General features: G+C 51.1%; 1 protein-coding gene across 2 annotated transcripts in view; it reads left to right on the top strand.

Annotated features, from left to right (window-relative positions):
• Positions 1-702: 702 nt before the first annotated feature.
• LOC142183581 (membrane-spanning 4-domains subfamily A member 4A-like) overlaps positions 703-27,341 on the top strand; it is a 68,350-nt gene continuing 41,711 nt past the window's right edge. Inside the window, exon 1 of one of the 2 annotated variants that reach the window (XM_075258714.1) lies at positions 703-873. Coding sequence is in view for 1 of the 2 variants with exons in the window: in XM_075258713.1 (XP_075114814.1) it covers positions 924-933 (10 nt within the window). In the remaining variant the exon portion in view is untranslated. Of the gene's footprint in view, positions 934-27,341 lie in introns of both variants that reach the window. The other variant, XM_075258713.1, reaches the window with a different exon arrangement.

Below are 27,341 nucleotides of genomic sequence, written 5' to 3'. Positions count from 1 at the left end.
TAATAGAGAAGAACGTAGAGGCAGATACAGAAGGCAGGAACGTAGTCAGAAACTGAAGTCAGGGGTCAGATACGAATAACAAGCAAGTTCAAGTTCAAACACCTAAACCACCAGGAATACTGAATAGCCAGCAGTGAGGAAAGGAGGGAAGCGGCCTAATAAAGACTCGGGAAAGACAGACGAGCAGTTCTAAAAGGTGGACACAACCACATTGGCAACTGTAGAGGTCACAGGTCTAGTTCTAACAGTTCCCTTCTCATGGCTACTCTTTGCATTGCAGGGGAATAATTAATGCCACCCCTGGTGTCAACTTTACATTCATGTGACCACCCAGACTTCTATTAACCTAAAGGGAAAGTGTCACCTGATTTTTACGGCTTTAGCATTATCCTTCATTGTAATAATCCCTGTGCTGAGATAACTGCTGAGAAGTGATCTCTACAGAACAGGAGGCGTCTGACTATCATTAGGCTCAGTGTCCAATTACAGGAGGTTATTGTAAAATATGTTTAATATAAAAAGTTGATACGAGCAAAAGGTCATTTTTTATGACATATTCGATACGATAACTCGGGTCAGATATCATATTCCACTCTATAACCGAGTCCCTTCACAATCTGATGGCGACAATGGACTTTATCCTGGACTTCCAGCTATCAGTTCAGACTTTTTGCAGCCTTTACCTGTGTCGTGTGTTGGGAACTCCTCGGAGTAACGTGACGTCACGCCTAGTTCCTTGTGTAGAGGGTTAAAAAAGCAGTTCCCAGAAGTGAATAATTTAGCAGATCTTTGCAGGTGACAGCAGAACAACATAACGCCCCGTATTTTACATCACAAGAGGAACTGACGGCTGCTGGCAACACAAGAGCTCAGGTGAATGTTTAATAAAGAGGCAGAGCTGGGGATTAGTGCGCAGACACGCTATGGAGAGCGGTGAGTACACCTGGACATGGGAGACTTACTGGACTTATATAACATGGTCACCTGTAGATATCCAGGAGAGATATTGTATATGTCAGATATCTTCAGCTTTCTATTACCTATGTGTGATAAGAACATGTCAGGCTTAGTGAGATTCTCTATACGGCTGGAGGGGACATGATAGTCATCTGCAACGTGTTTTCCTAAAATCCTTTGGACTCCTCGACCACTGCTAAGAGTAGTCACTAGAGATGAGCGAACGCCGTTCGATCGAATATCAGGCCGTTCGGAATATTCGATTCCAATCGAATACAAGGCACAAACGCAGTAAAAATTCGTATCCCCTCCCACCTTCCCTGGTGTTTTTTTTGCACCAAGAACTGCGCAGGGCAGGTAGGACAGGAGCTACGACAGCGGAGGCATTGGAAAAAAATTTAAAAAAAACATTGGCTACCGAAAACATGTGACCTCTGATTCATAAGAATAGTGTCGGCCATCTTCGTCTCATTTTCGTTTTGGAGTGATAGAGAGAGTTTGGCTTCAGTGCGATACAGCGCATTTAGCTTTGGTTAGGCAGCAAATAACAGATCTTTTCAGAGCTTAATATAAAATCAATCTGCAAATCATGGAGCAGCGTAGCAGCAGGGGGCGTGGGCGAGGACGTGGATACCGAGCTGGATATCCACTCCACAGTCCAGGTACTGGAGAGGGGCTGCCAGCAGTGTCCCTCGTCAGTAGCAGCAGAGGACATGGACGAGGATACCCAGCTGTATATCCACTCCATAGTCCAGGTACTGGAGAGGGGCTGCCAGCAGCAGCGGTGGACGTGGGCAAGGACGTGGATAACCAGCTGGGTATCCACTCCATAGTCCAGGTACTGGAGAGAAGTTGCCAGCACCCAATTTACTCTTCCTCCTCCTCCTCCTCCTACAACCCCAGTCCCTACTCCTAAATGTGATAATTTTTTTTTATTAAAAATGTTTTTTTTTCCAATATACCCCCCAGGGGCTTGCAACTCAATTTTGCTGCATGGCTCTAGTCACCCCAAGGGCCAAAACACTGTATTTTAAAGGCTCAACTCATGCCAAGGGCCAAAATCTGAATCTCTGCTGTTTAAAGGCTCCACTCACCCAAAGAACCAACAAATCTCTGCCGGTGAAGGCTGAACTAAGTTACAGGGCCTAAAACTCTGCAGGTAGAGGCTGAAGTCACCTGAAGGGCCCCAATCTCTGCTGGAGCTCAGCTTAAGGGCCTGGAACTTAATGTGGAAGGGCTCACGTTAAGGGCCATAAAAGTGAATTTTGGAAGGTCTCACCACATCACACACATCCACAATGACAGGTCAGGGGGGGACTGAAGGATTTCCCATTGTCTATTCCATCTGTGGGTGTCATGGGCAATGTGATATAAAGGGGGGCTTGGTAATGTTTGTTGAGCTTAAATTTGGGTTTGTGTCCATCCATTTGGGGAGTAAAGAAGGTTTCCAGGTATTTTCCCCCCACTTTGATAGAGGTTGTAGTGAGTGTGTATAGTGTGTAGTTGTTAGGCTGTGATAGTGGGGTAATAGAGGGTCTTTAGTGTGTTAGATGCCCCCAGACATGCGCCCCCTGCTGGCCCAGTTACATTGCAGAGGTGTTGGCATCATTTCCTGGGGTGTCATAGTGGACTTGGTGACTCTCCTGAGGTGAATGGTGGGATCCCCTGACACGAAGCATTTTCCCCCATAGACTATAATGGGGTTCCATATTCCTTCCAATAGTCCAATATTGAGATGATATTCGGAACGAATAACGAACATCAAATATTTTACTCTTCGCTCATCTCTAGTTACCTGTAGATATCCAGGAGAGATATTGTATATGTCAGATATCTTCAGCTTTCTATTACCTATGTGTGATAAGAACATGTCAGGCTTAGTGAGATTCTCTATACGGCTGGAGGGGACATGATAGTCATCTGCAATGTGTCTTCCTAACATCTCCTTTGGACTCCTCGGCCCCTGCTAAGAGTAGTCACTAGAGATGAGCGAACGCTGTTCAATCGAATATCAGGCCATTCGGGATATTTGATTCCAATCGAATACAAGGCTGCAAATGCAGTAAAAATTCGTATCCCCTCCCACCTTTCCTGGCACTTTTTTTGCCCCAAAAACTGTGCAGGGCAGGTAGGACAGGAACTACGACAACAAAAGCAGTAAAAAAATTGAAAAAACCCATTGGCTGCTGAAAACGTGACCTCCCATTCATAAGAATAGTGTCGGCCATCTTCGTCTCATTTTCGTTTTGAATGATAGGGAGAGCTTGGTTTCAGTGCGATAAACTTAGGCAGGACATAACAGATCTTTTCAGAGCTTAATATAAAATCAATCTGCAAATCATGCAGCGTAGCAGCAGTGGACGTGGGCAAGGACGTGGATATCGAGCTGGATATCCACTCCACAGTCCAGGTACTGGAGAGGGGCTGCCAGCACCCAATTTACTCTTCCTCCTCATACGTCTCCTCCTCCTCCTCCTACAACCCCAGCCCCTACTCCTGAATGTGATATTTTTTTTTTTTTTACAAAATTTTTTTTATTTCAGTATACCCCCCCCCATGGGCTTGCAACAATTTTTTTTAGGGCTCCAGCCAAGGGCCTGAAATCTAATATTTTAGGGATCCCCCCAAGGGCCTGAAAATTAATGTTTTAGGGCTCACCCCCAAGGGCCTGAAATCTAATTTTTTAGAGCTCACCCCCGAGGGCCTGAAATCTAATTTTTTAGTGCTCACCCCCAAGGGCCTGAAATCTAATTTTTTAGGGCTCCCCCCCAAGGGCCTGAAAATTAATGTTTTAGGGCTCACCCCCAAGGGCCTGAAATCTAATTTTTTAGGGCTCCCCCCAAGGGCCTGAAATCTAATTTTTTAGGGCTCACCCCCAAGGGCCTGAAATCTAATTTTTTAGGGCTCACCCCCAAGGGCCTGAAATCTAATTTTTTAGCGCTCCCCCCAAGGGCCTGAAAATTAATGTTTTAGGGCTCACCCCCAAGGGCCTGAAATCTAATTTTTTAGAGCTCACCCCCGAGGGCCTGAAATCTAATTTTTTAGGTCTCACTCCCAAGGGCCTGAAATCAATTTTTTTAGGGCTCCACCCAAGGGCCTGAAATCTAATTTTTTAGGGCTCATCCCCAAGGGCCTGAAATCTAATTTTTTAGGGCTCACCCCCAAGGGCCTGAAATCTAATTTTTTAGCGCTCCCCCCAAGGGCCTGAAAATTAATGTTTTAGGGCTCACCCCCAAGGGCCTGAAATCTAATTTTTTAGAGCTCACCCCCGAGGGCCTGAAATCTAATTTTTTAGGTCTCACTCCCAAGGGCTTGAAATCTAATTTTTTAGGGCTCCCCCCAAGGGCCTGAAATCTAATTTTTTAGGGCTCATCCCCAAGGGCCTGAAATCTAATTTTTTAGGGCTCCCCCCCCCAAGGGCCTGAAAATTAATGTTTTAGGGCTCACCCCCAAGGGCCTGAAATCTAATTTTTTAGGGCTCCCCCCAAGGGCCTGAAATCTAATTTTTTAGGGCTCACCCCCAAGGGCCTGAAATCTAATTTTTTAGGGCTCACCCCCAAGGGCCTGAAATCTAATTTTTTAGCGCTCCCCCCAAGGGCCTGAAAATTAATGTTTTAGGGCTCACCCCCAAGGGCCTGAAATCTAATTTTTTAGAGCTCACCCCCGAGGGCCTGAAATCTAATTTTTTAGCGCTCCCCCCAAGGGCCTGAAATCTAATATTTTAGGGCTCACCCCCAAGGGCCTGAAATCTAATTTTTTAGGGCTCACCCCGAGGGCCTGAAATCTAATTTTTTAGGGCTCACCTCCAAGGGCCTGAAATCTAATTTTTTAGGGCTCACCCCCAAGGGCCTGAAAATTAATGTTTTAGGGCTCCCCCCAAGGGCCTGAAATCTAATTTTTTAGGGCTCCCCCCAAGGGTTTGAAAATTAATTTTTTAGGGCTCATCCCAAGGGCCTGAAATCTAATTTTTTAGGGCTCACCCCCAAGGGCCTGAAATCTAATTTTTTAGGGCTCACCCCCAAGGGCCTGAAAATTAATTTTTTAGGGCTCACCCCAAGGGCCTAAAATCTAATTTTTTATCGCTCCACCCAAGGGCCTGAAATCTAATTTTTTAGTGCTCACCCCCGAGGGCCTGAAATCTAATTTTTTAGCGCTCCCCCCAAGGGCCTGAAATCTAATTTTTTAGGGCTCACCCCCAAGGGCCTGAAATCTAATTTTTTAGGGCTCACCCCGAGGGCCTGAAATCTAATTTTTTAGGGCTCACCCCCAAGGGCCTGAAATCTAATTTTTTAGGGCTCACCCCGAGGGCCTGAAATCTAATTTTTTAGGGCTCACCTCCAAGGGCCTGAAATCTAATTTTTTAGGGCTCACCCCCAAGGGCCTGAAATCTAATTTTTTAGGGCTCCCCCCAAGGGCCTGAAAATTAATTTTTTAGGGCTCACCCCAAGGGCCTAAAATCTAATTTTTTATCGCTCCCCCCAAGGGCCTGAAATCTAATTTTTTAGTGCTCACCCCCGAGGGCCTGAAATCTAATTTTTTAGCGCTCCCCCCAAGGGCCTGAAATCTAATTTTTTAGGGCTCACCCCCAAGGGCCTGAAATCTAATTTTTTAGGGCTCACCCCGAGGGCCTGAAATCTAATTTTTTAGGGCTCACCTCCAAGGGCCTGAAATCTAATTTTTTAGGGCTCACCCCCAAGGGCCTGAAATCTAATTTTTTAGCGCTCCCCCCAAGGGCCTGAAAATTAATGTTTTAGGGCTCCCCCCAAGGGCCTGAAATCTAATTTTTTAGGGCTCCCCCCAAGGGTCTGAAAATTAATTTTTTAGGGCTCACCCCAAGGGCCTGAAATCTAATATTTTAGGGCTCACCCCCAAGGGTCTGAAATCTAATTTTTTAGGGCTCCCCCCCAGGGACTGAAATCTAATTTTTTAGGGCTCATCCCCAAGGGCCTGAAATCTAATTTTTTAGGGCTCACCCCCAAGGGCCTGAAATCTAATTTTTTAGGGCTCCCCCCAAGGGCCTGAAAATTAATGTTTTAGGGCTCACCCCCGAGGGCCTGAAATCTAATTTTTTAGCGCTCCCCCAAGGGCCTGAAATCTAATTTTTTAGCGCTCCCCCCCAAGGGCCTGAAAATTAATGTTTTAGGGCTCACCCCCAAGGGCATGAAATCTAATTTTTTTAGGGCTCACCCCAGGGGCCAAAAAATGAAACACTGCTGCTGCATGGCTCTAGTCACTCCAAGGGTCAAAATCTAAATCTCTGCTGTTTAAAGGCTCCACTCACCCAAAGAACCAACAAATCTCTGCTGGTGAAGGCTGAACTAAGTTAAAGGGTCTAACACTCTGCAGGTGGAGGCTGAAGTCACCTGAAGGGCCCCAATCTCTGCTGGAGCTCAGCTTAAGGGCCTGGAACTTCATTTGTACGGGCTCATGTTAAGGGCCATAAAAGTGAATTTTGGAAGGTCTCCCCACATCACACACATCCACAATGACAGGTCAGGGGGGGACTGAAGGATTTCCCATTGTCTATTCCATCTGTGGGTGTCATGGGCAATGTGATATAAAGGGGGGCTTGTTACTGTTTCTTTATCTTAAATTGGGGTTTGTGTCCATCCATTTGGGGAGTAAAGAAGGTTTCCAGGTATTTCCCCACTTTGATAGAGGTTGTAGTGAGTGTGTATAGTGTGTAGTTGTTAGGCTGTGATAGTGGGGTAATAGAGGGGCTTTGGTGTGTTAGATGCCCCCAGACATGCGCCCCCTGCTGGCCCAGTGTCATTCCAGAGGTGTCGGCATCATTTCCTGGGGTGTCATAGTGGATTTGGTGACTCTCCTGAGGTGAATGGTGGGATCCCCTGAAACGAGGCATTTTCCCCCATAGACTATAATGGGGTTCCATATTCCTTCCAATAGTCCAATATTGAGATGATATTCAGAACGAATAACGAACATCAAATATTTTACTGTTCTCTCATCTCTAGTTACCTGTAGATATCCAGGAGAGATATTGTTGTGTATGTCGGATATCTTCAGCTTTCTATTACCTATGTCTGATAAGAACATGTCAGGCTTAGTGAGATTCTCTGTACGGCTGGAGGGGACATTATAGTCATCTGCAATATGTCTTCCTAAAATCTCCTTTGGACTCCTTGGCCCCTGCTAAGAGTAGTCACCGTTTCCTTCATATGATAGACAAGCACAAGTCTATAGGGTGAGAACATCGACAAACCACAAGGTTTCTAATGGTATACACATGGTATCATAGAGAAGGATTATAGCTGGGAGGAGAAGAAGTCACCGGCCGCACATCAGCGCCTTGTAGGAAGAAGAGGTAAGTATGGATTTCACTAGAGAGAGAGGCAGTTGTGTGGTGAGGAAGCCCATGAGACCCCCGAGCCTAGTGGTCCAGCAACAACCGCGGTGAACCATATAGCTGTCTGTGCTGACTTTGTCTTGTCTACAGCTGTAGGTAGTGGATCGTGTGGTGCGGAGCGCAGGGACACTACAGCTACATGGTGCAGCTTGTCCTATGAATGAAGGCGCCCCCCGCTAACAGATCTATCTATCTATCTATCTATCTATCTATCTATCTATTATCTATCTATCTATCTATCTATCTATCTATCTCCTATCTATCTATCTATCTATCTATCTATCTATCTATCTATCTCCCTATCTATCTATCTATCTATCTATCTATCTATCTATCTATCTATCATCTATCTCTATCTATCTATCTATCTATCTATCTATCTATCTATCTATCTATCTATCTATCTCCCTATCTATCTATCTATCTATCTATCTATCTATCTATCTATCTATCTCCTATCTATCTATCTATCTATCTATCTATCTATCTATCTCCCTATCTATCTATCTATCTATCTATCTATCTATCTATCTATCTATCTATCTATCTATCTATCTATCTCCTATCCATCTATCTATCTCCTATCTATCTATCTATCTCCTATCTATCTATCTATCTATCTATCTATCTATCTATCTATCTATCTATCTATCTATCTCCCTATCTATCTATCTATCTATCTATCTATCTATCTATCTATCTATCTATCTCCTATCTATCTATCTATCTATCTATCTATCTATCTATCTATCTATCTCCCTATCTATCTATCTATCTATCTATCTATCTATCTATCTCCTATCTATCTATCTATCTATCTATCTCCTATCTATCTATCTATCTATCTATCTATCTATTTATTATCTATCTATCTATCTATCTATCTATCTATCTATCTATCATCTATCTATCTATCTATCTATCTATCTATCTCCTATCTATTATCTATCTATCTATCTACCTATCTATCTATCTATATATCTCCTATCTATCTATCTATCTATCTATCTATCTATCTAACTATCTATCTTCTATCTATCTATCTATCTATCTATCTATCTATCTATCTATCTATCTCCTATCTATCTATCTATCTATCTATCTATCTATCTCCTATCTATCTATCTATCTATCTATCTATCTATCATCTATCTATCTATCTATCTATCTATCTATCTATCTATCTCCTATCTATCTATCTATCTATCTATCTATCTATCTATCTATCTATCTATCTATCATCTATCTATCTATCTATCATCTATCTATCTATCTATCTATCTATCTATCTATCTATCTATCTATCTATCTATCCATCCATCCATCCATCCATCCATCTATCTAGCTACAGTCCTATGAAATAGTTTGTGCCCCCCTATTAATCTTAATCATTCTTAGTTGTAAATATTCTGGTGTTTGCCATTTCAGTTTGATATATCTAATAACTGATGGACACAGTAATATTTCAGGATTGGAATGAGGTTTATTGTACTAACAGAGAATGTGCAATATGCATTACACCAAAATGTGACTGGTGCAAAAGTCTGGGCACCTCAACAGAACAGTGCCAGTAATATTTAGTAGCTCCTCCTCCTTTTGCCTTTAGTCGCTTCCTGTAGCCGTTAATCAGTTCCTGGATCCTGGATGAAGGGATTTTGGACCATTCCTCTTTACAATTCGCGTTCAGTTCAGTTTGATGGTCGCCGAGCATGGACAGCCCGCTCTCAAATGATCTGAAAACAAAGATTGTTCAACATAGTTGTTCAGGGGAAGGATACAAAACGTTGTCTCAGAGATTTAACCTGTCAGTTTCCACTGTGAGGAACATAGTAAGGAGATGGAAGAGCACAGGGACAGTTCTTGTTAAGCCCAGAAGTGGCAGGCCAAGAAAAATATCAGAAAGGCAGAGAAGAAGAATGGTGAGAAGAGTCAAGGACAATCCACAGACCACCTCCAAAGAGCTGCAGCATCATCTTGCTGCAGATGGTGTCACTGTGCATCGGTCAGCAATACAGCGCACTTTGCACAAATAGAAGCTGTATGGGAGAGTGATGAGAAAGAAGCTGTTTCTGCACGTACGCCACAAATAGAGTCGCCTGAGGGATGCAAAAGCACATTTGGAGAAGCCAACTTCATTTTGGAACAAGGTCCTGTGGACTGATGAAACAAAGATTGAGTTGTTTGGTCATACAAAAAGGCGTTATGCATGGCGTCCAAAAGAAACTGCATTCCAAGAAAAACACATGCTACCCACTGTAAAATTTGGTGGAGGTTCCATCATGCTTTGGGGCTGTGTGGCCAATGCCGGCATCGGGAATCTTGTTATAGTTGGGGGTCGCATGGATTCCACTCAGTATCAGCAGATTCTTGAGAATAATGTCCAAGAATCAGTGACGAAGTTGAAGTTACGCCGGGGATGGATATTTCAGCAAGACAATGATCCAAAACACTGCTCCAAATCGACTCAGGCATTCATGCAGAGGAACAAGTACAATGTTCTGGAATGGCCATCCCAGTCCCCAGACCTGAATATCATTGACCATCTGTGGGATGATTGGAAGCGGGCTGTCCATGCTCGGCGACCATCTAACTGAACTGAACGCGAATTGTAAAGAGGAATGGTCCAAAATCCCTTCATCCAGGATCCAGGAACTGAGTAACAGCAACAGGAAGTGACTAGAGGCAAAAGGAGGAGGAGCTACTAAATATTACTGGCACTTTTCTGTGGAGGGCCCAGACTTTTGCACCGGTCACATTTTGGTGTAATGCATATTGCACATTCTCTGTTAGTACAATAAACCTCATTCCAATCCTGAAATATTACTGTGTCCATCAGTTATTAGATAGATCAGACTGACATGGCAAACACCAAAATATTTACAACTAACAAGGATTAAGATTAATAGGGGGGCACAAACTTTTTCATAGGACTGTATCTATCTATCTCCTATCTATCTATCTATCTATCTATCTATCTATCTATCTATCTATTTATCTATCTATCTATCTCCTATCTATCTATCTATCTATCTATCTATCTATCTATCTATCTATCGATCTCCTATCTATCTATCTATCTATCTATCTATCTATCTATCTATCTATCTCCTATCTATCTATCTATCTATCTATCTATCTATCTATCTATCTATCTATCATCTATCTATCTATCTTATGAATATTGATCTACAGAGTTTTGAAAAAGCTGAAATCAAACGGGCAATAAAAAGAGTCAAGAGAAATAGATCAGCAAATGGAGGAATTACAATAGAACCGCACAGGGACTGACCAAACCCAGAGAGTGACAAGTATGAAGAAGCCATGTGTGAACAGCTATATATGATACCTGATGTATCGATGACAAACACCACCTAAGAGCAGAGGATTACACAGAACTTATCGGACTGTAACCCTATACACCCAGACACCATCTGCACATAGAAGGACACACCTGGGGATGGCTCATACAGCTTTATTTATATGTGTAATAAATAATACTACGTCCTATGTCACTCCTGCTACCTCCTATGTCACCCCCTGCTACCTCCTATGTCACCCCCTGCTACCTCCTATGTCACCCCCTGCTACCTCCTATGTCACCCCCTGCTACCTCCTATGTCACCCCCTGCTACCTCCTATATCACCCCCTGCTACCTCCTACGTCACCCCCTGCTACCTCCTACGTCACCCCCTGCTACCTCCTATATCACCCCCTGCTACCTCCTATGTCACCCCCTGCTACCTCCTATGTCACCCCCTGCTACCTTCTATATCACCCCCTGCTACCTCCTATATCACCCCCTGCTACCTCCTATATCACCCCCTGCTACCTACTATATCACCCCCTGCTACCTCCTATATCACCCCCTGCTACCTACTATGTCACCCCCTGCTACCTCCTGTGTCACCCCCTGCTACCTCCTATGTCACCCCCTGCTACCTCCTATATCACCCCCTGCTACCTCCTATATCACCCCCTGCTACATCCTATATCACCCCCTGCTACCTCCTATATCACCCCCTGCTACCTCCTGTGTCACCCCCTGCTACCTCCTATGTCACCCCCTGCTACCTCCTATATCACCCCCTGCTACCTCCTATATCACCCCCTGCTACCTCCTATATCACCCCTACTACCTCCTATATCACCCCCTGCTACCTCCTATGTCACCCCCTGCTACCTCCTATGTCACCCCCTGCTACCTCCTATATCACCCCCTGCTACCTCCTATGTCACCCCCCTGCTACCTCCTATATCACCCCCTGCTACCTCCTACATCACCCTCTGCTACCTCCTATGTCACCCCCTGCTACCTCCTATATCACCCCCTGCTACCTCCTATGTCACCCCCTGCTACCTCCTATATCACCCCCTGCTACCTCCTATGTCACCCCCTGCTACCTCCTATGTCACCCCCTGCTACCTCCTATATCACCCCCTGCTACCTCCTATGTCACCCCCTGCTACCTCCTATGTCACCCCCTGCTACCTCCTATATCACCCCCTGCTACCTCCTATGTCACCCCCTGCTACCTCCTATGTCACCCCCTGCTACCTCCTATATCACCCCCTGCTACCTCCTGTGTCACCCCCCTGCTACCTCCTATGTCACCCCCTGCTACCTCCTATATCACCCCCTGCTACCTCCTGTGTCACCCCCCTGCTACCTTCTAAATCACCCCCTGCTACCTCCTATATCACCCCCTGCTACCTCCTGTGTCACCCCCTGCTACCTCCTATATCATCCCCTGCTACCTCCTATATCACCCCCTGCTACCTCCTATATCACCCCCTGCTACCTCCTATATCACCCCCTGCTACCTCCTGTGTCACCCCCTGCGCGCCGCACATTTTGTCCCTCTTTCGGTTCTTCAAAAGTTGGGAGGTATGCCCCCTGCTATCTCCTATGTCACCCCCTGCTACCTTCTATATCACCCCCTGCTACCTCCTATGTCACTCCTACTACCTCCTATATCACCCCTTGCTACCTCCTGTGTCACCCCCTGCTACCTCCTATGTCACCCCCTGCTACCTCCTATATCACCCCCTGCTACCTCCTTATGTCTCCCCTGCTACCTCCTATGTCACCCCCTGCTACCTCCTATGTCACCCCCTGCTACCTCCTATATCACCCCCTGCTACCTCCTATGTCACCCCCTGCTACCTCCTATGTCACCCCCTGCTACCTCCTATATCACCCCCTGCTACCTCCTATGTCACCCCCCTGCTACCTCTTATGTCACCCCCTGCTACCTCCTATATCACCCCCTGCTACCTCCTACATCACCCCCTGCTACCTCCTATGTCACCCCCTGCTACCTCCTATATCACCCCCTGCTACCTCCTATGTCACCCCCTGCTACCTCCTATGTCACCCCCTGCTACCTCCTATATCACCCCCTGCTACCTCCTATATCACCCCCTGCTACCTCCTATGTCACCCCCTGCGCGCCGCACATTTTGTCCCTCTTTCGGTTCTTCAAAAGTTGGGAGGTATGCCCCCTGCTACCTCCTATGTCACCCCCTGCTACCTTCTATATCACCCCCTGCTACCTCCTATGTCACTCCTACTACCTCCTATATCACCCCCTGCTACCTCCTGTGTCACCCCCTGCTACCTCCTATGTCACCCCCTGCTACCTCCTATGTCACCCCTGCTACCTCCTATATCACCCCCTGCTACCTCCTTATGTCTCCCCTGCTACCTCCTATATCACCCCCTGCTACCTCCTATGCCACCCCCTGCTACCTCCTATATCACCCCCTGCTACCTCCTATGTCACCCCCTGCTACCTCCTATGTCACCCCCTGCTACCTCCTATATCACCCCCTGCTACCTCCTATGTCACCCCCCTGCTACCTCTTATGTCACCCCCTGCTACCTCCTATATCACCCCCTGCTACCTCCTACATCACCCCCTGCTACCTCCTATGTCACCCCCTGCTACCTCCTGTCACCCCCTGCTACCTCCTATATCACTCCCTGCTACCTACTATATCACCCCCTGCTACCTCCTATATCACCCCCTGCTACCTCCTATGTCACTCCTACTACCTCCTATATCACCCCCTGCTACCTCCTATATCACCCCCTGCTACCTCCTGTGTCACCCCCTGCTACCTCCTGTGTCACCCTCTGCTACCTCCTATATCACCCCCTGCTACCTCCTTATGTCTCCCCTGCTACCTCCTATATCACCCCCTGCTACCTCCTATGTCACCCCCTGCTACCTCCTATATCACCCCCTGCTACCTCCTATGTCACCCCCTGCTACCTCCTATGTCACCCCCTGCTACCTCCTATATCACCCCCTGCTACCTCCTATGTCACCCCCCTGCTACCTCCTATGTCACCCCCTGCTACCTCCTATATCACCCCCTGCTACCTCCTACATCACCCCCTGCTACCTCCTACGTCACCCCCTGCTACCTCCTATATCACCCCCTGCTACCTCCTATGTCACCCCCTGCTACCTCCTATGTCACCCCCTGCTACCTCCTATGTCACCCCCTGCTACCTCCTATATCACCCCCTGCTACCTCCTATATCACCCCCTGCTACCTCCTGTGTCACCCCCTGCTACCTCCTATATCACCCCCTGCTACCTCCTATATCACCCCCTGCTACCTCCTGTGTCATCCCCCTGCTACCTTCTATATCACCCCCTGCTACCTCCTATGTCACCCCCATGCTACCTCCTATGTCACCCCCTGCTACCTCCTGTCACCCCCTGCTACCTCCTATATCACCCCCTGCTACCTCCTGTGTCACCCCCTGCTACCTCCTATATCACCCCCTGCTACCTCCTATGTCACCCCCTGCTACCTCCCATGTCACCCCCTGCTACCTCCGGTCACCCCCTGCTACCTCCTATATCATCCCCCTGCTACCTCCTATATCACCCCCTGCTACCTCCTATATCACCCCCTTCTACCTCCTGTGTCACCCCCTGCTACCTCCTATATCACCCCCTGCTACCTCCTATATCACCCTCTGCTACCTCCTCTGTCACCCCCTGCTACCTCCTATATCACCCCCTGCTACCTCCTATGTCACCCCCTGCTACCTCCTATATCACCCCCTGCTACCTCCTATATCACCCCCTGCTACCTCCTATGTCACCCCCTGCTACCTCCTATATCACCCCCTGCTACGTCTTATATCACCCCCTTCTACCTCCTATGTCACCCCCTGCTACCTCCTATATCACCCCCTGCTACCTCTTATATCACCCCCTTCTACCTCCTATGTCACCCCCTGCTACCTCCTATGTCACACTCCTGCTACCTCCTATATCACCCCCTGCTACCTCCTATATCACCCCCTGCTACCTCCTATGTCACCCCCTGCTACCTCCTATATCACCCCCTGCTACCTCTTATATCACCCCCTTCTACCTCCTATGTCACCCCCTGCTACCTCCTATGTCACCCCCTGCTACCTCCTATATCACCCCCTGCTACCTCCTATGTCACCCCCTGCTACCTCCTATATCACCCCCTGCTACCTCCTATGTCACCCCCTGCTACCTCCTATATCACCCCCTGCTACCTCCTGTGTCACCCCCATGCTACCTCCTATATCACCCCCCTGCTACCTCCTATGTCACCCCCTGCTACCATCTATATCACCCCCTGCTACCTCCTATATCACCCTCTGCTACCTCCTGTGTCACCCCCTGCTACCTCCTATATCACCCCCTGCTACCTCCTATATCACCCCCTTCTACCTCCTATGTCACCCCCTGCTACCTCCTATGTCACCCCCTGCTACCTCCTATATCACCCCCTGCTACCTCCTATGTCACCCCTGCTACCTCCTATATCACCCCCTGCTACCTCCTATGTCACCCCCTGCTACCTCCTATATCACCCTCTGCTACCTCCTATGTCTCCCCCTGCTACCTCCTATATCACCCCCTGCTACCTCCTATATCACCCCCTGCGTCACCCCCTGCTACCTCCTATATCACCCTCTGTTACCTCCTATATCACCCCCTGCTACCTCCTGTCACCCCCTGCTACCTCCTCTATCACCCCCTGCTACCTCCTATGTCACCCCCTGCTACCTCCTATATCACCCCCTGCTACCTCCTATATCACCCCCTGCTACCTCCTATATCACCCTCTGCTACCTCCTGTGTCACCCCCTGCTACCTCCTGTGTCACCTTCTGCTACCTCCTATATCACCCCCTGCTACCTCCTATGTCACACTCTGCTACCTCCTATGTCACCCCCTGCTACCTCCTGTGTCACCCCCTGCTACCTCCTATATCACCCCCTGCTACCTCCTATGTCACACTCTGCTACCTCCTATGTCACCCCCTCTACCTCCTATATCACCCCCTGCTACCTCCTATATCACCCCCTGCTACCTCCTATGTCACCCCCCTGCTACCTCCTATGTCACCCCCTGCTACCTCCTATATCACCCCCTGCTACCTCCTATATCACCCCCTGCTACCTCCTATGTCACCCCCCTGCTACCTCCTATATCACCCCCTGCTACCTCCTATATCACCCCCTGCTACCTCCTATGTCACCCCCTTCTACCTCCTATATCACCACCTGCTACCTCCTGTGTCACCCCCTGCTACCTCCTATATCACCCCCTGCTACCTCCTATATCACCCCCTGCTACCTCCTATATCACCCTCTGCAACTTCCTGTGTCACCCCCGTCTACCTCCTATATCACCCCCTGCTACCTCCTGTGTCACCCCCTGCTACCTCCTATATCACCCCCTGCTACCTCCTGTGTCACCCCCGGCTACCTCCTATATCACCCCCTGCTACCTCCTATATCACCCCCTGCTACCTCCTGTGTCACCCCCTGCTACCTCCTATATCACCCCCTGCTACCTCCTATGTCACCCTCTGCTACCTCCTATGTCACCCCCTGCTACCTCCTATATCACCCCCTGCTACCTCCTATGTCACCCCCTGCTACCTCCTATATCACCCCCTGCTACCTCCTATATCACCCCCTGCTACCTCCTATGTCACCCCCCTGCTACCTCCTATGTCACCCCCCTGCTACCTCCTATATCACCCCCTGCTACCTCCTATATCACCCCCTGCTACCTCCTATATCACCCCCCTGCTACCTCCTATGTCATCCCCCTGCTACCTCCTATATCACCCCCTTGCTACCTCCGATGTCACCCCCTGCTACCTCCTATATCACCCCCTGCTACCACCTATATCACCTCCTGCTACCTCCTATGTCACCCCCTGCTACCTCCTATATCACCCCCTGCTACCTCCTATGTCACCCCCCTGCTACCTCATATATCACCCCCTGCTACCTCCTATATCACCCTCTGCAACCTCCTGTGTCACCCCCTTCTACCTCCTATATCACCCCCTGCTACCTCCTGTGTCACCCCCTGCTATCTCCTATATCACCCCCTGCTACCTCCTATATCACCCCCTGCTACCTCCTGTGTCACCCCCTGCTACCTCCTATATCACCCCCTGCTACCTCCTATGTCACCCTCTGCTACCTCCTATGTCACCCCCTGCTACCTCCTATATCACCCCCTGCTACCTCCTATGTCACTCCCTGCTACCTCCTATGTCACCCCCTGCTACCTCCTATGTCACCCCCTGCTACCTCCTATATCACCCCCTGCTACCTCCTGTGTCACCCTCGTCTACCCCCTATATCACCCCCTGCTACCTCCTGTGTCACCCCCTTCTACCTCCTATGTCACCCCCTGCTACCTCCTATGTCACCCCCTGCTACCTCCTATATCACCCCCTGCTACCTCCTTATGTCTCCCCTGCTACCTCCTATATCACCCCCTGCTACCTCCTATGTCACCCCCTGCTACCTCCTATATCACCCCCTGCTACCTCCTATGTCACCCCCTGCTACCTCCTATGTCACCCCCTGCTACCTCCTATATCACCCCCTGCTACCTCCTATGTCACCCCCCTGCTACCTCTTATGTCACCCCCTGCTACCTCCTATATCACCCCCTGCTACCTCCTACATCACCCCCTGCTACCTCCTATGTCACCCCCTGCTACTCCTGTCACCCCTGCTACCTCCTATATCACTCCCTGCTACCTACTATATCACCCCCTGCTACCTCCTATATCACCCCCTGCTACTCCTATGTCACTCCTACTACCTCCTATATCACCCCCTGCTACCTCCTATATCACCCCCTGCTACCTCCTGTGTCACCCCCTGCTACCTCCTGTGTCACCCTCGTCTACCCCCTATATCACCCCTGCTACCTCCTATATCACCCCTGCTACCTCCTATGTCATCCCCCTGCTACCTCCTATATCACCCCCTGCTACCTCCTGTGTCACCCCCTGCTACCTCCTATATCACCCCCTGCTACCTCCTATATCACCCTCTGCTACCTCCTGTGACCACCCCCTCTGCTACCTCCTGTGTCACCCCCTGCTACCTCCTGTGTCACCCCTGCTACCTCTATATCACCCCCCTGCTACCTCCTATATCACCCCCTGCTACCTCCTATGTCACCCCCCTGCTACCTCCTATGTCACCCCTGCTACCTCCTATATCACCCCCTGCTACCTCCTACATGCACCCCCTGCTACCTCCTATGTCACCCCTGCTACCTCCTATATCACCCCTGCTACCTCCTATGTCACCCCCTGCTACCTCCTATGTCACCCCCTGCTACCTCCTATATCACCCCCTGCTACCTCCTATATCACCCCCTGCTACCTCCTGTGTCACCCCCTGCTACCTCCTATATCACCCCCTGCTACCTCCTATATCACCCCCTGCTACCTCCTGTGTCATCCCCCTGCTACCTCCTATATCACCCCCTGCTACCTCCTATGTCACCCCCTGCTACCTCCTATGTCACCCCTGCTACCTCCTGTCACCCCTGCTACCTCCTATATCACCCCCTGCTACCTCTGTGTCACCCCCTGCTACCTCCTATATCACCCCCTGCTACCTCCTATGTCACCCCCTGCTACCTCCCATGTCACCACCTGCTACCTCCGGTCACCCCCTGCTACCTCCTATATCATCCCCCTGCTACCTCCTATATCACCCCCTGCTACCTCCTATATCACCCCCTTCTACCTCTCTGTGTCACCCCCCTGCTACCTCCTATATCACCCCCTGCTACCTCCTATATCACCCTCTGCTACTCCTCTGTCACCCCCTGCTACCTCCTATATCACCCCCTGCTACCTCCTATGTCACCCCCTGCTACCTCCTATATCACCCCTGCTACCTCCTATATCACCCCCTGCTACCTCCTATGTCACCCCTGCTACCTCCTATATCACCCCCTGCTACCTCTTATATCACCCCCTTCTACCTCCTATGTCACCCCTGCTACCTCCTATATCACCCCCTGCTACCTCTTATATCACCCCCTTCTACCTCCTATGTCACCCCCTGCTACCTCCTATGTCACACTCCTGCTACCTCCTATATCACCCCTGCTACCTCCTATATCACCCCCTGCCTACCTCCTATGTCACCCCCTGCTACCTCCTATATCACCCCCTGCTACCTCTTATATCACCCCCTTCTACCTCCTATGTCACCCCCTGCTACCTCCTATGTCACCCCCTGCTACTCCTATATCACCCCCTGCTACCTCCTATGTCACCCCCTGCTACCTCCTATATCACCCCTGCTACCTCCTATGTCACCCCTGCTACCTCCTATATCACCCCCTGCTACCTCCTGTGTCACCCCCATGCTACCTCCTATATCACCCCCCTGCTACCTCCTATGTCACCCCCTGCTACCATCTATATCACCCCTGCTACCTCCTATATCACCCTCTGCTACCTCCTGTGTCACCCCCTGCTACCCTCCTATATCACCCCTGCTACCTCCTATATCACCCCCTTCTACCTCCTATGTCACCCCCTGCTACCTCCTATGTCACCCCCTGCTACCTCCTATATCACCCCCTGCTACCTCCTATGTCACCCCTGCTACCTCCTATATCACCCCCTGCTACCTCCTATGTCACCCCCTGCTACCTCCCTATATCACCCCTCTGCTACCTCCTATGTCTCCCCTGCTACTCCTATATCACCCCCTGCTACCTCCTATATCACCCCCTGCGTCACCCCCTGCTACCTCCTATATCACCCTCTGTTACCTCCTATATCACCCCCTGCTACCTCCTGTCACCCCCTGCTACCTCCTATATCACCCCTGCTACCTCCTATATCACCCCCTGCTACCTCCTATATCACCCTCTGCTACCTCCTGTGTCACCCCCTGCTACTCCTGTGTCACCTTCTGCTACCTCCTATATCACCCCCTGCTACCTCCTATGTCACACTCTGCTACCTCCTATGTCACCCCCTGCTACCTCCTGTGTCACCCCCTGCTACCTCCTATATCACCCCTGCTACCTCCTATGTCACACTCTGCTACCTCCTATGTCACCCCTCTACCTCCTATATCACCCCTGCTACCTCTATATCACCCCTGCTACCTCCTATGTCACACCCTGCTACCTCCTATATCACCCCCTGCTACCTCCTATGTCACCCCCTGCTACCTCCTATGTCACCCCCTGCTACCTCCTATATCACCCCCTGCTACCTCCTATGTCACCCCCTGCTACCTCCTATATCACCCCCTGCTACCTCCTATATCACCCCCTGCTACCTCCTATGTCACCCCCTTCTACCTCCTATATCACCCCCTGCTACCTCCTGTGTCACCCCCTGCTACCTCTATATCACCCCCTGCTACCTCCTATATCACCCTCTGCAACTTCCTGTGTCACCCCCTTCTACCTCCTATATCACCCCCTGCTACCTCCTGTGTCACCCCCTGCTACCTCCTATGTCACCCCCTGCTACCTCCTGTGTCACCCCCGGCTACCTCTATATCACCCCCTGCTACCTCCTATATCACCCCCTGCTACCTCCTGTGTCACCCCCTGCTACCTCTATATCACCCCCTGCTACTCCTATGTCACCCCCTGCTACCTCCTATATCACCCCCTGCTACCTCCTATGTCACCCCCTTCTACCTCCTATATCACCCCCTGCTACCTCCTATATCACCCCTGCTACCTCCTATGTCACCCCCTGCTACCTCCTATGTCACCCCCCCTGCTACCTCCTATATCACCCCCTGCTACCTCCTATGTCACCCCTGCTACCTCCTATATCACCCCCTGCTACCTCCTATATCACCCCCCTGCTACCTCCTATGTCATCCCCCTGCTACCTCCTATATCACCCCCCTGCTACTCCGATGTCACCCCCTGCTACCTCCTATATCACCCCCTGCTACCACCTATATCAACCTCCTGCTACCTCCTATGTCACCCCTGCTACCTCCTATATCACCCCCTGCTACCTCCTATGTCACCCCCCTGCTACCTCCTATATCACCCCCTGCTACCTCCTATATCACCCTCTGCAACCTCCTGTGTCACCCCCTTCTACCTCCTATATCACCCCCTGCTACCTCCTGTGTCACCCCCTGCTACCTCCTATATCACCCCTGCTACCTCCTATATCACCCCCTGCTACCTCCTATATCACCCCTGCTACCTCCTATGTCAACCCCCTGCTACCTCCTATATCACCCCTGCTACCTCCTACATCACCCTCTGCAACCTCCTGTGTCACCCCTTCTACCTCCTATATCACCCCCTGCTACCTCCTGTGTCACCCCTGCTACCTCCTATATCACCCCCTGCTACCTCCTGTGTCACCCCCTGCTACCTCCTATATCACCCCCTGCTACTCCTATGTCACCCTCTGCTACCTCCTATGTCACCCCCTGCTACCTCCCTATATCACCCCCTGCTACCTCCTATGTCACTCCCTGCTACCTCCTATGTCACCCCCTGCTACCTCCTATGTCACCCCCTGCTACCTCCTATATCACCCCCTGCTACCTCCTGTGTCACCCTCGTCTACCCCTATATCACCCCCTGCTACCTCCTATATCACCCCTGCTACCTCCTATGTCACCCCCTGCTACTCCTATGTCACCCCCTGCTACCTCCTATATCACCCCCTGCTACCTCCTATGTCACCCCCCTGCTACCTCTTATGTCACCCCTGCTACCTCCTATATCACCCCCTGCTACCTCCTATATCACCCCCTGCTACCTCCTGTGTCATCCCCCTGCTACCTTCTATATCACCCCTGCTACCTCCTATGTCACCCCCTGCTACCTCCTATGTCACCCCCTGCTACCTCCTGTCACCCCCTGCTACCTCCTATTCACCCCCTGCTACCTCCTGTGTCACCCCCTGCTACTCCTATATCACCCCCTGCTACCTCCTATGTCACCCCCTGCTACCTCCCATGTCACCCCCTGCTACCTCCGGTCACCCCCTGCTACCTCCTATATCATCCCCCTGCTACCTCCTATATCACCCCCTGCTACCTCCTATATCACCCCCTTCTACCTCCTGTGTCACCCCCTGCTACCTCCTATATCACCCCCTGCTACCTCCTATATCACCCTCTGCTACCTCCTCTGTCACCCCCTGCTACCTCCTATATCACCCCTGCTACCTCCTATGTCACCCCTGCTACCTCCTATATCACCCCCTGCTACCTCCTATATCACCCCCTGCTACCTCCTATGTCACCCCCTGCTACCTCCTATATCACCCCTGCTACGTCTTATATCACCCCCTTCTACCTCCTATGTCACCCCCTGCTACCTCCTATATCACCCCCTGCTACCTCTTATATCACCCCTTCTACCTCCTATGTCACCCCTGCTACCTCCTATGTCACACTCCTGCTACTCCTATATCACCCCCTGCTACCTCCTATATCACCCCCTGCTACCTCTATGTCACCCCCTGCTACCTCCTATATCACCCCTGCTACCTCTTATATCACCCCCTTCTACCTCCTATGTCACCCCCGGCTACCTCCTATGTCACCCCCTGCTACCTCCTATATCACCCCTGCTACCTCTATGTCACCCCCTGCTACCTCCTATATCACCCCCTGCTACCTCCTATGTCACCCCCTGCTACCTCCTATATCACCCCCTGCTACCTCCTGTGTCACCCCCATGCTACCTCCTATATCACCCCCCTGCTACCTCCTATGTCACCCCCTGCTACCATCTATATCACCCTGCTACCTCCTATATCACCCTCTGCTACCTCCTGTGTCACCCCCTGCTACCTCCTATATCACCCCCTGCTACCTCCTATATCACCCCTTCTACCTCCTATGTCACCCCTGCTACCTCCTATGTCACCCCCTGCTACCTCCTATATCACCCCCTGCTACCTCCTATGTCACCCTGCTACCTCCTATATCACCCCCTGCTACCTCCTATGTCACCCCTGCTACCTCCTATATCACCCTCTGCTACCTCCTATGTCTCCCCCTGCTACCTCCTATATCACCCCCTGCTACCTCCTATATCACCCCTGCGTCACCCCTGCTACCTCCTATATCACCCTCTGTTACCTCCTATATCACCCCCTGCTACCTCCTGTCACCCCCTGCTACCTCCTCTATCACCCCCTGCTACCTCCTATGTCACCCCTGCTACCTCCTATATCACCCCCTGCTACCTCCTATATCACCCCCTGCTACCTCCTATATCACCTCTGCTACCTCCTGTGTCACCCCCTGCTACCTCCTGTGTCACCTTCTGCTACCTCCTATATCACCCCTGCTACCTCCTATGTCACACTCTGCTACCTCCTATGTCACCCCCTGCTACCTCCTGTGTCACCCCCTGCTACCTCCTATATCACCCCCTGCTACCTCCTATGTCACACTCTGCTACCTCCTATGTCACCCCCTCTACCTCCTATATCACCCCTGCTACCTCCTATATCACCCCCTGCTACCTCCTATGTCACCCCCCTGCTACCTCCTATGTCACCCCTGCTACCTCCTATATCACCCCCTGCTACCTCCTATGTCACCCCCTGCTACCTCCTATATCACCCCCTGCTACCTCCTATGTCACCCCCCTGCTACTCCTATATCACCCCCTGCTACCTCCTATATCACCCCCTGCTACCTCCTATGTCACCCCCTTCTACCTCCTATATCACCACCTGCTACCTCCTGTGTCACCCCCTGCTACCTCCTATATCACCCCCTGCTACCTCCTATATCACCCCCTGCTACCTCCTATATCACCCTCTGCAACTTCCTGTGTCACCCCCGTCTACCTCCTATATCACCCCCTGCTACCTCCTGTGTCACCCCCTGCTACCTCCTATATCACCCCTGCTACCTCCTGTGTCACCCCCGGCTACCTCCTATATCACCCCTGCTACCTCCTATATCACCCCTGCTACCTCCTGTGTCACCCCTGCTACCTCCTATATCACCCCCTGCTACCTCCTATGTCACCCTCTGCTACCTCCTATGTCACCCCTGCTACCTCCTATATCACCCCTGCTACCTCCTATGTCACCCCCTGCTACCTCCTATATCACCCCTGCTACCTCCTATATCACCCCCTGCTACCTCCTATGTCACCCCCCTGCTACCTCCTATGTCACCCCCCTGCTACCTCCTATATCACCCCTGCTACCTCCTATGTATGTCACCCCCCTGCTACCTCCTATGTCACCCCCCTGCTACCTCCTATATCACCCCCTGCTACCTCCTATGTCACCCCCTGCTACCTCCTATATCACCCCCTGCTACCTCCTATATCACCCCCTGCTACCTCCTATGTCATCCCCCTGCTACCTCCTATATCACCCCCTTGCTACCTCCGATGTCACCCCCTGCTACCTCCTATATCACCCCCTGCTACCACCTATATCACCTCCTGCTACCTCCTATGTCACCCCCTGCTACCTCCTATATCACCCCCTGCTACCTCCTATGTCACCCCCCTGCTACCTCATATATCACCCCCTGCTACCTCCTATATCACCCTCTGCAACCTCCTGTGTCACCCCCTTCTACCTCCTATATCACCCCCTGCTACCTCCTGTGTCACCCCCTGCTACCTCCTATATCACTCCCTGCTACCTCCTATATCACCCCCTGCTACCTCCTATATCACCCCCTGCTACCTCCTATATCACCCCCTGCTACCTCCTATGTCACCCCCCTGCTACCTCCTATATCACCCCCTGCTACCTCCTACATCACCCTCTGCAACCTCCTGTGTCACCCCCTTCTACCTCCTATATCACCCCCTGCTACCTCCTGTGTCACCCCCTGCTACCTCCTATATCACCCCCCTGCTACCTCCTGTGTCACCCCCGGCTATCTCCTATATCACCCCCTGCTACCTCCTATATCACCCCCTGCTACCTCCTGTGTCACCCCCTGCTACCTCCTATATCACCCCCTGCTACCTCCTATGTCACCCTCTGCTACCTCCTATGTCACCCCCTGCTACCTCCTATATCACCCCCTGCTACCTCCTATGTCACTCCCTGCTACCTCCTATGTCACCCCCTGCTACCTCCTATGTCACCCCCTGCTACCTCCTATATCACCCCCTGCTACCTCCTGTGTCACCCTCGTCTACCCCCTATATCACCCCCTGCTACCTCCTGTGTCACCCCCTTCTACCTCCTATGTCACCCCCTGCTACCTCCTATGTCACCCCCTGCTACCTCCTATATCACCCCCTGCTACCTCCTTATGTCTCCCCTGCTACCTCCTATATCACCCCCTGCTACCTCCTATGTCACCCCCTGCTACCTCCTATATCACCCCCTGCTACCTCCTATGTCACCCCCTGCTACCTCCTATGTCACCCCCTGCTACCTCCTATATCACCCCCTGCTACCTCCTATGTCACCCCCCTGCTACCTCTTATGTCACCCCCTGCTACCTCCTATATCACCCCCTGCTACCTCCTACATCACCCCCTGCTACCTCCTATGTCACCCCCTGCTACCTCCTGTCACCCCCTGCTACCTCCTATATCACTCCCTGCTACCTACTATATCACCCCCTGCTACCTCCTATATCACCCCCTGCTACCTCCTATGTCACTCCTACTACCTCCTATATCACCCCCTGCTACCTCCTATATCACCCCCTGCTACCTCCTGTGTCACCCCCTGCTACCTCCTGTGTCACCCTCGTCTACCCCCTATATCACCCCCTGCTACCTCCTATATCACCCCCTGCTACCTCCTATGTCATCCCCCTGCTACCTCCTATATCACCCCCTGCTACCTCCTGTGTCACCCCCTGCTACCTCCTATATCACCCCCTGCTACCTCCTATATCACCCTCTGCTACCTCCTGTGTCACCCCCTGCTACCTCCTGTGTCACCCCCTGCTACCTCCTGTGTCACCCCCTGCTACCTCCTATATCACCCCCCTGCTACCTCCTATATCACCCCCTGCTACCTCCTATGTCACCCCCCTGCTACCTCCTATGTCACCCCCTGCTACCTCCTATATCACCCCCTGCTACCTCCTATATCACCCCCTGCTACCTCCTATGTCACCCCCTGCTACCTCCTATGTCACCCCCTGCTACCTCCTATATCACCCCCTGCTACCTCCTATATCACCCCCTGCTACCTCCTGTGTCACCCCCTGCTACCTCCTATATCACCCCCTGCTACCTCCTATATCACCCCCTGCTACCTCCTGTGTCATCCCCCTGCTACCTCCTATATCACCCCCTGCTACCTCCTATGTCACCCCCTGCTACCTCCTATGTCACCCCCTGCTACCTCCTGTCACCCCCTGCTACCTCCTATATCACCCCCTGCTACCTCCTGTGTCACCCCCTGCTACCTCCTATATCACCCCCTGCTACCTCCTATGTCACCCCCTGCTACCTCCCATGTCACCACCTGCTACCTCCGGTCACCCCCTGCTACCTCCTATATCATCCCCCTGCTACCTCCTATATCACCCCCTGCTACCTCCTATATCACCCCCTTCTACCTCCTGTGTCACCCCCTGCTACCTCCTATATCACCCCCTGCTACCTCCTATATCACCCTCTGCTACCTCCTCTGTCACCCCCTGCTACCTCCTATATCACCCCCTGCTACCTCCTATGTCACCCCCTGCTACCTCCTATATCACCCCCTGCTACCTCCTATATCACCCCCTGCTACCTCCTATGTCACCCCCTGCTACCTCCTATATCACCCCCTGCTACCTCTTATATCACCCCCTTCTACCTCCTATGTCACCCCCTGCTACCTCCTATATCACCCCCTGCTACCTCTTATATCACCCCCTTCTACCTCCTATGTCACCCCCTGCTACCTCCTATGTCACACTCCTGCTACCTCCTATATCACCCCCTGCTACCTCCTATATCACCCCCTGCTACCTCCTATGTCACCCCCTGCTACCTCCTATATCACCCCCTGCTACCTCTTATATCACCCCCTTCTACCTCCTATGTCACCCTCTGCTACCTCCTATGTCACCCCCTGCTACCTCCTATATCACCCCCTGCTACCTCCTATGTCACCCCCTGCTACCTCCTATATCACCCCCTGCTACCTCCTATGTCACCCCCTGCTACCTCCTATATCACCCCCTGCTACCTCCTGTGTCACCCCCATGCTACCTCCTATATCACCCCCCTGCTACCTCCTATGTCACCCCCTGCTACCATCTATATCACCCCCTGCTACCTCCTATATCACCCTCTGCTACCTCCTGTGTCACCCCCTGCTACCTCCTATATCACCCCCTGCTACCTCCTATATCACCCCCTTCTACCTCCTATGTCACCCCCTGCTACCTCCTATGTCACCCCCTGCTACCTCCTATATCACCCCCTGCTACCTCCTATGTCACCCCTGCTACCTCCTATATCACCCCCTGCTACCTCCTATGTCACCCCCTGCTACCTCCTATATCACCCTCTGCTACCTCCTATGTCTCCCCCTGCTACCTCCTATATCACCCCCTGCTACCTCCTATATCACCCCCTGCGTCACCCCCTGCTACCTCCTATATCACCCTCTGTTACCTCCTATATCACCCCCTGCTACCTCCTGTCACCCCCTGCTACCTCCTATATCACCCCCTGCTACCTCCTATATCACCCCCTGCTACCTCCTATATCACCA

This window comes from Leptodactylus fuscus, chromosome 10, assembly GCF_031893055.1.
Source record: "Leptodactylus fuscus isolate aLepFus1 chromosome 10, aLepFus1.hap2, whole genome shotgun sequence".
Classification (NCBI taxonomy): Eukaryota; Metazoa; Chordata; class Amphibia; order Anura; family Leptodactylidae; genus Leptodactylus; species Leptodactylus fuscus.
The sequence above is the reverse complement of the archived record's forward strand: the minus strand, read 5'-3'. Positions and strand labels throughout refer to the sequence as shown.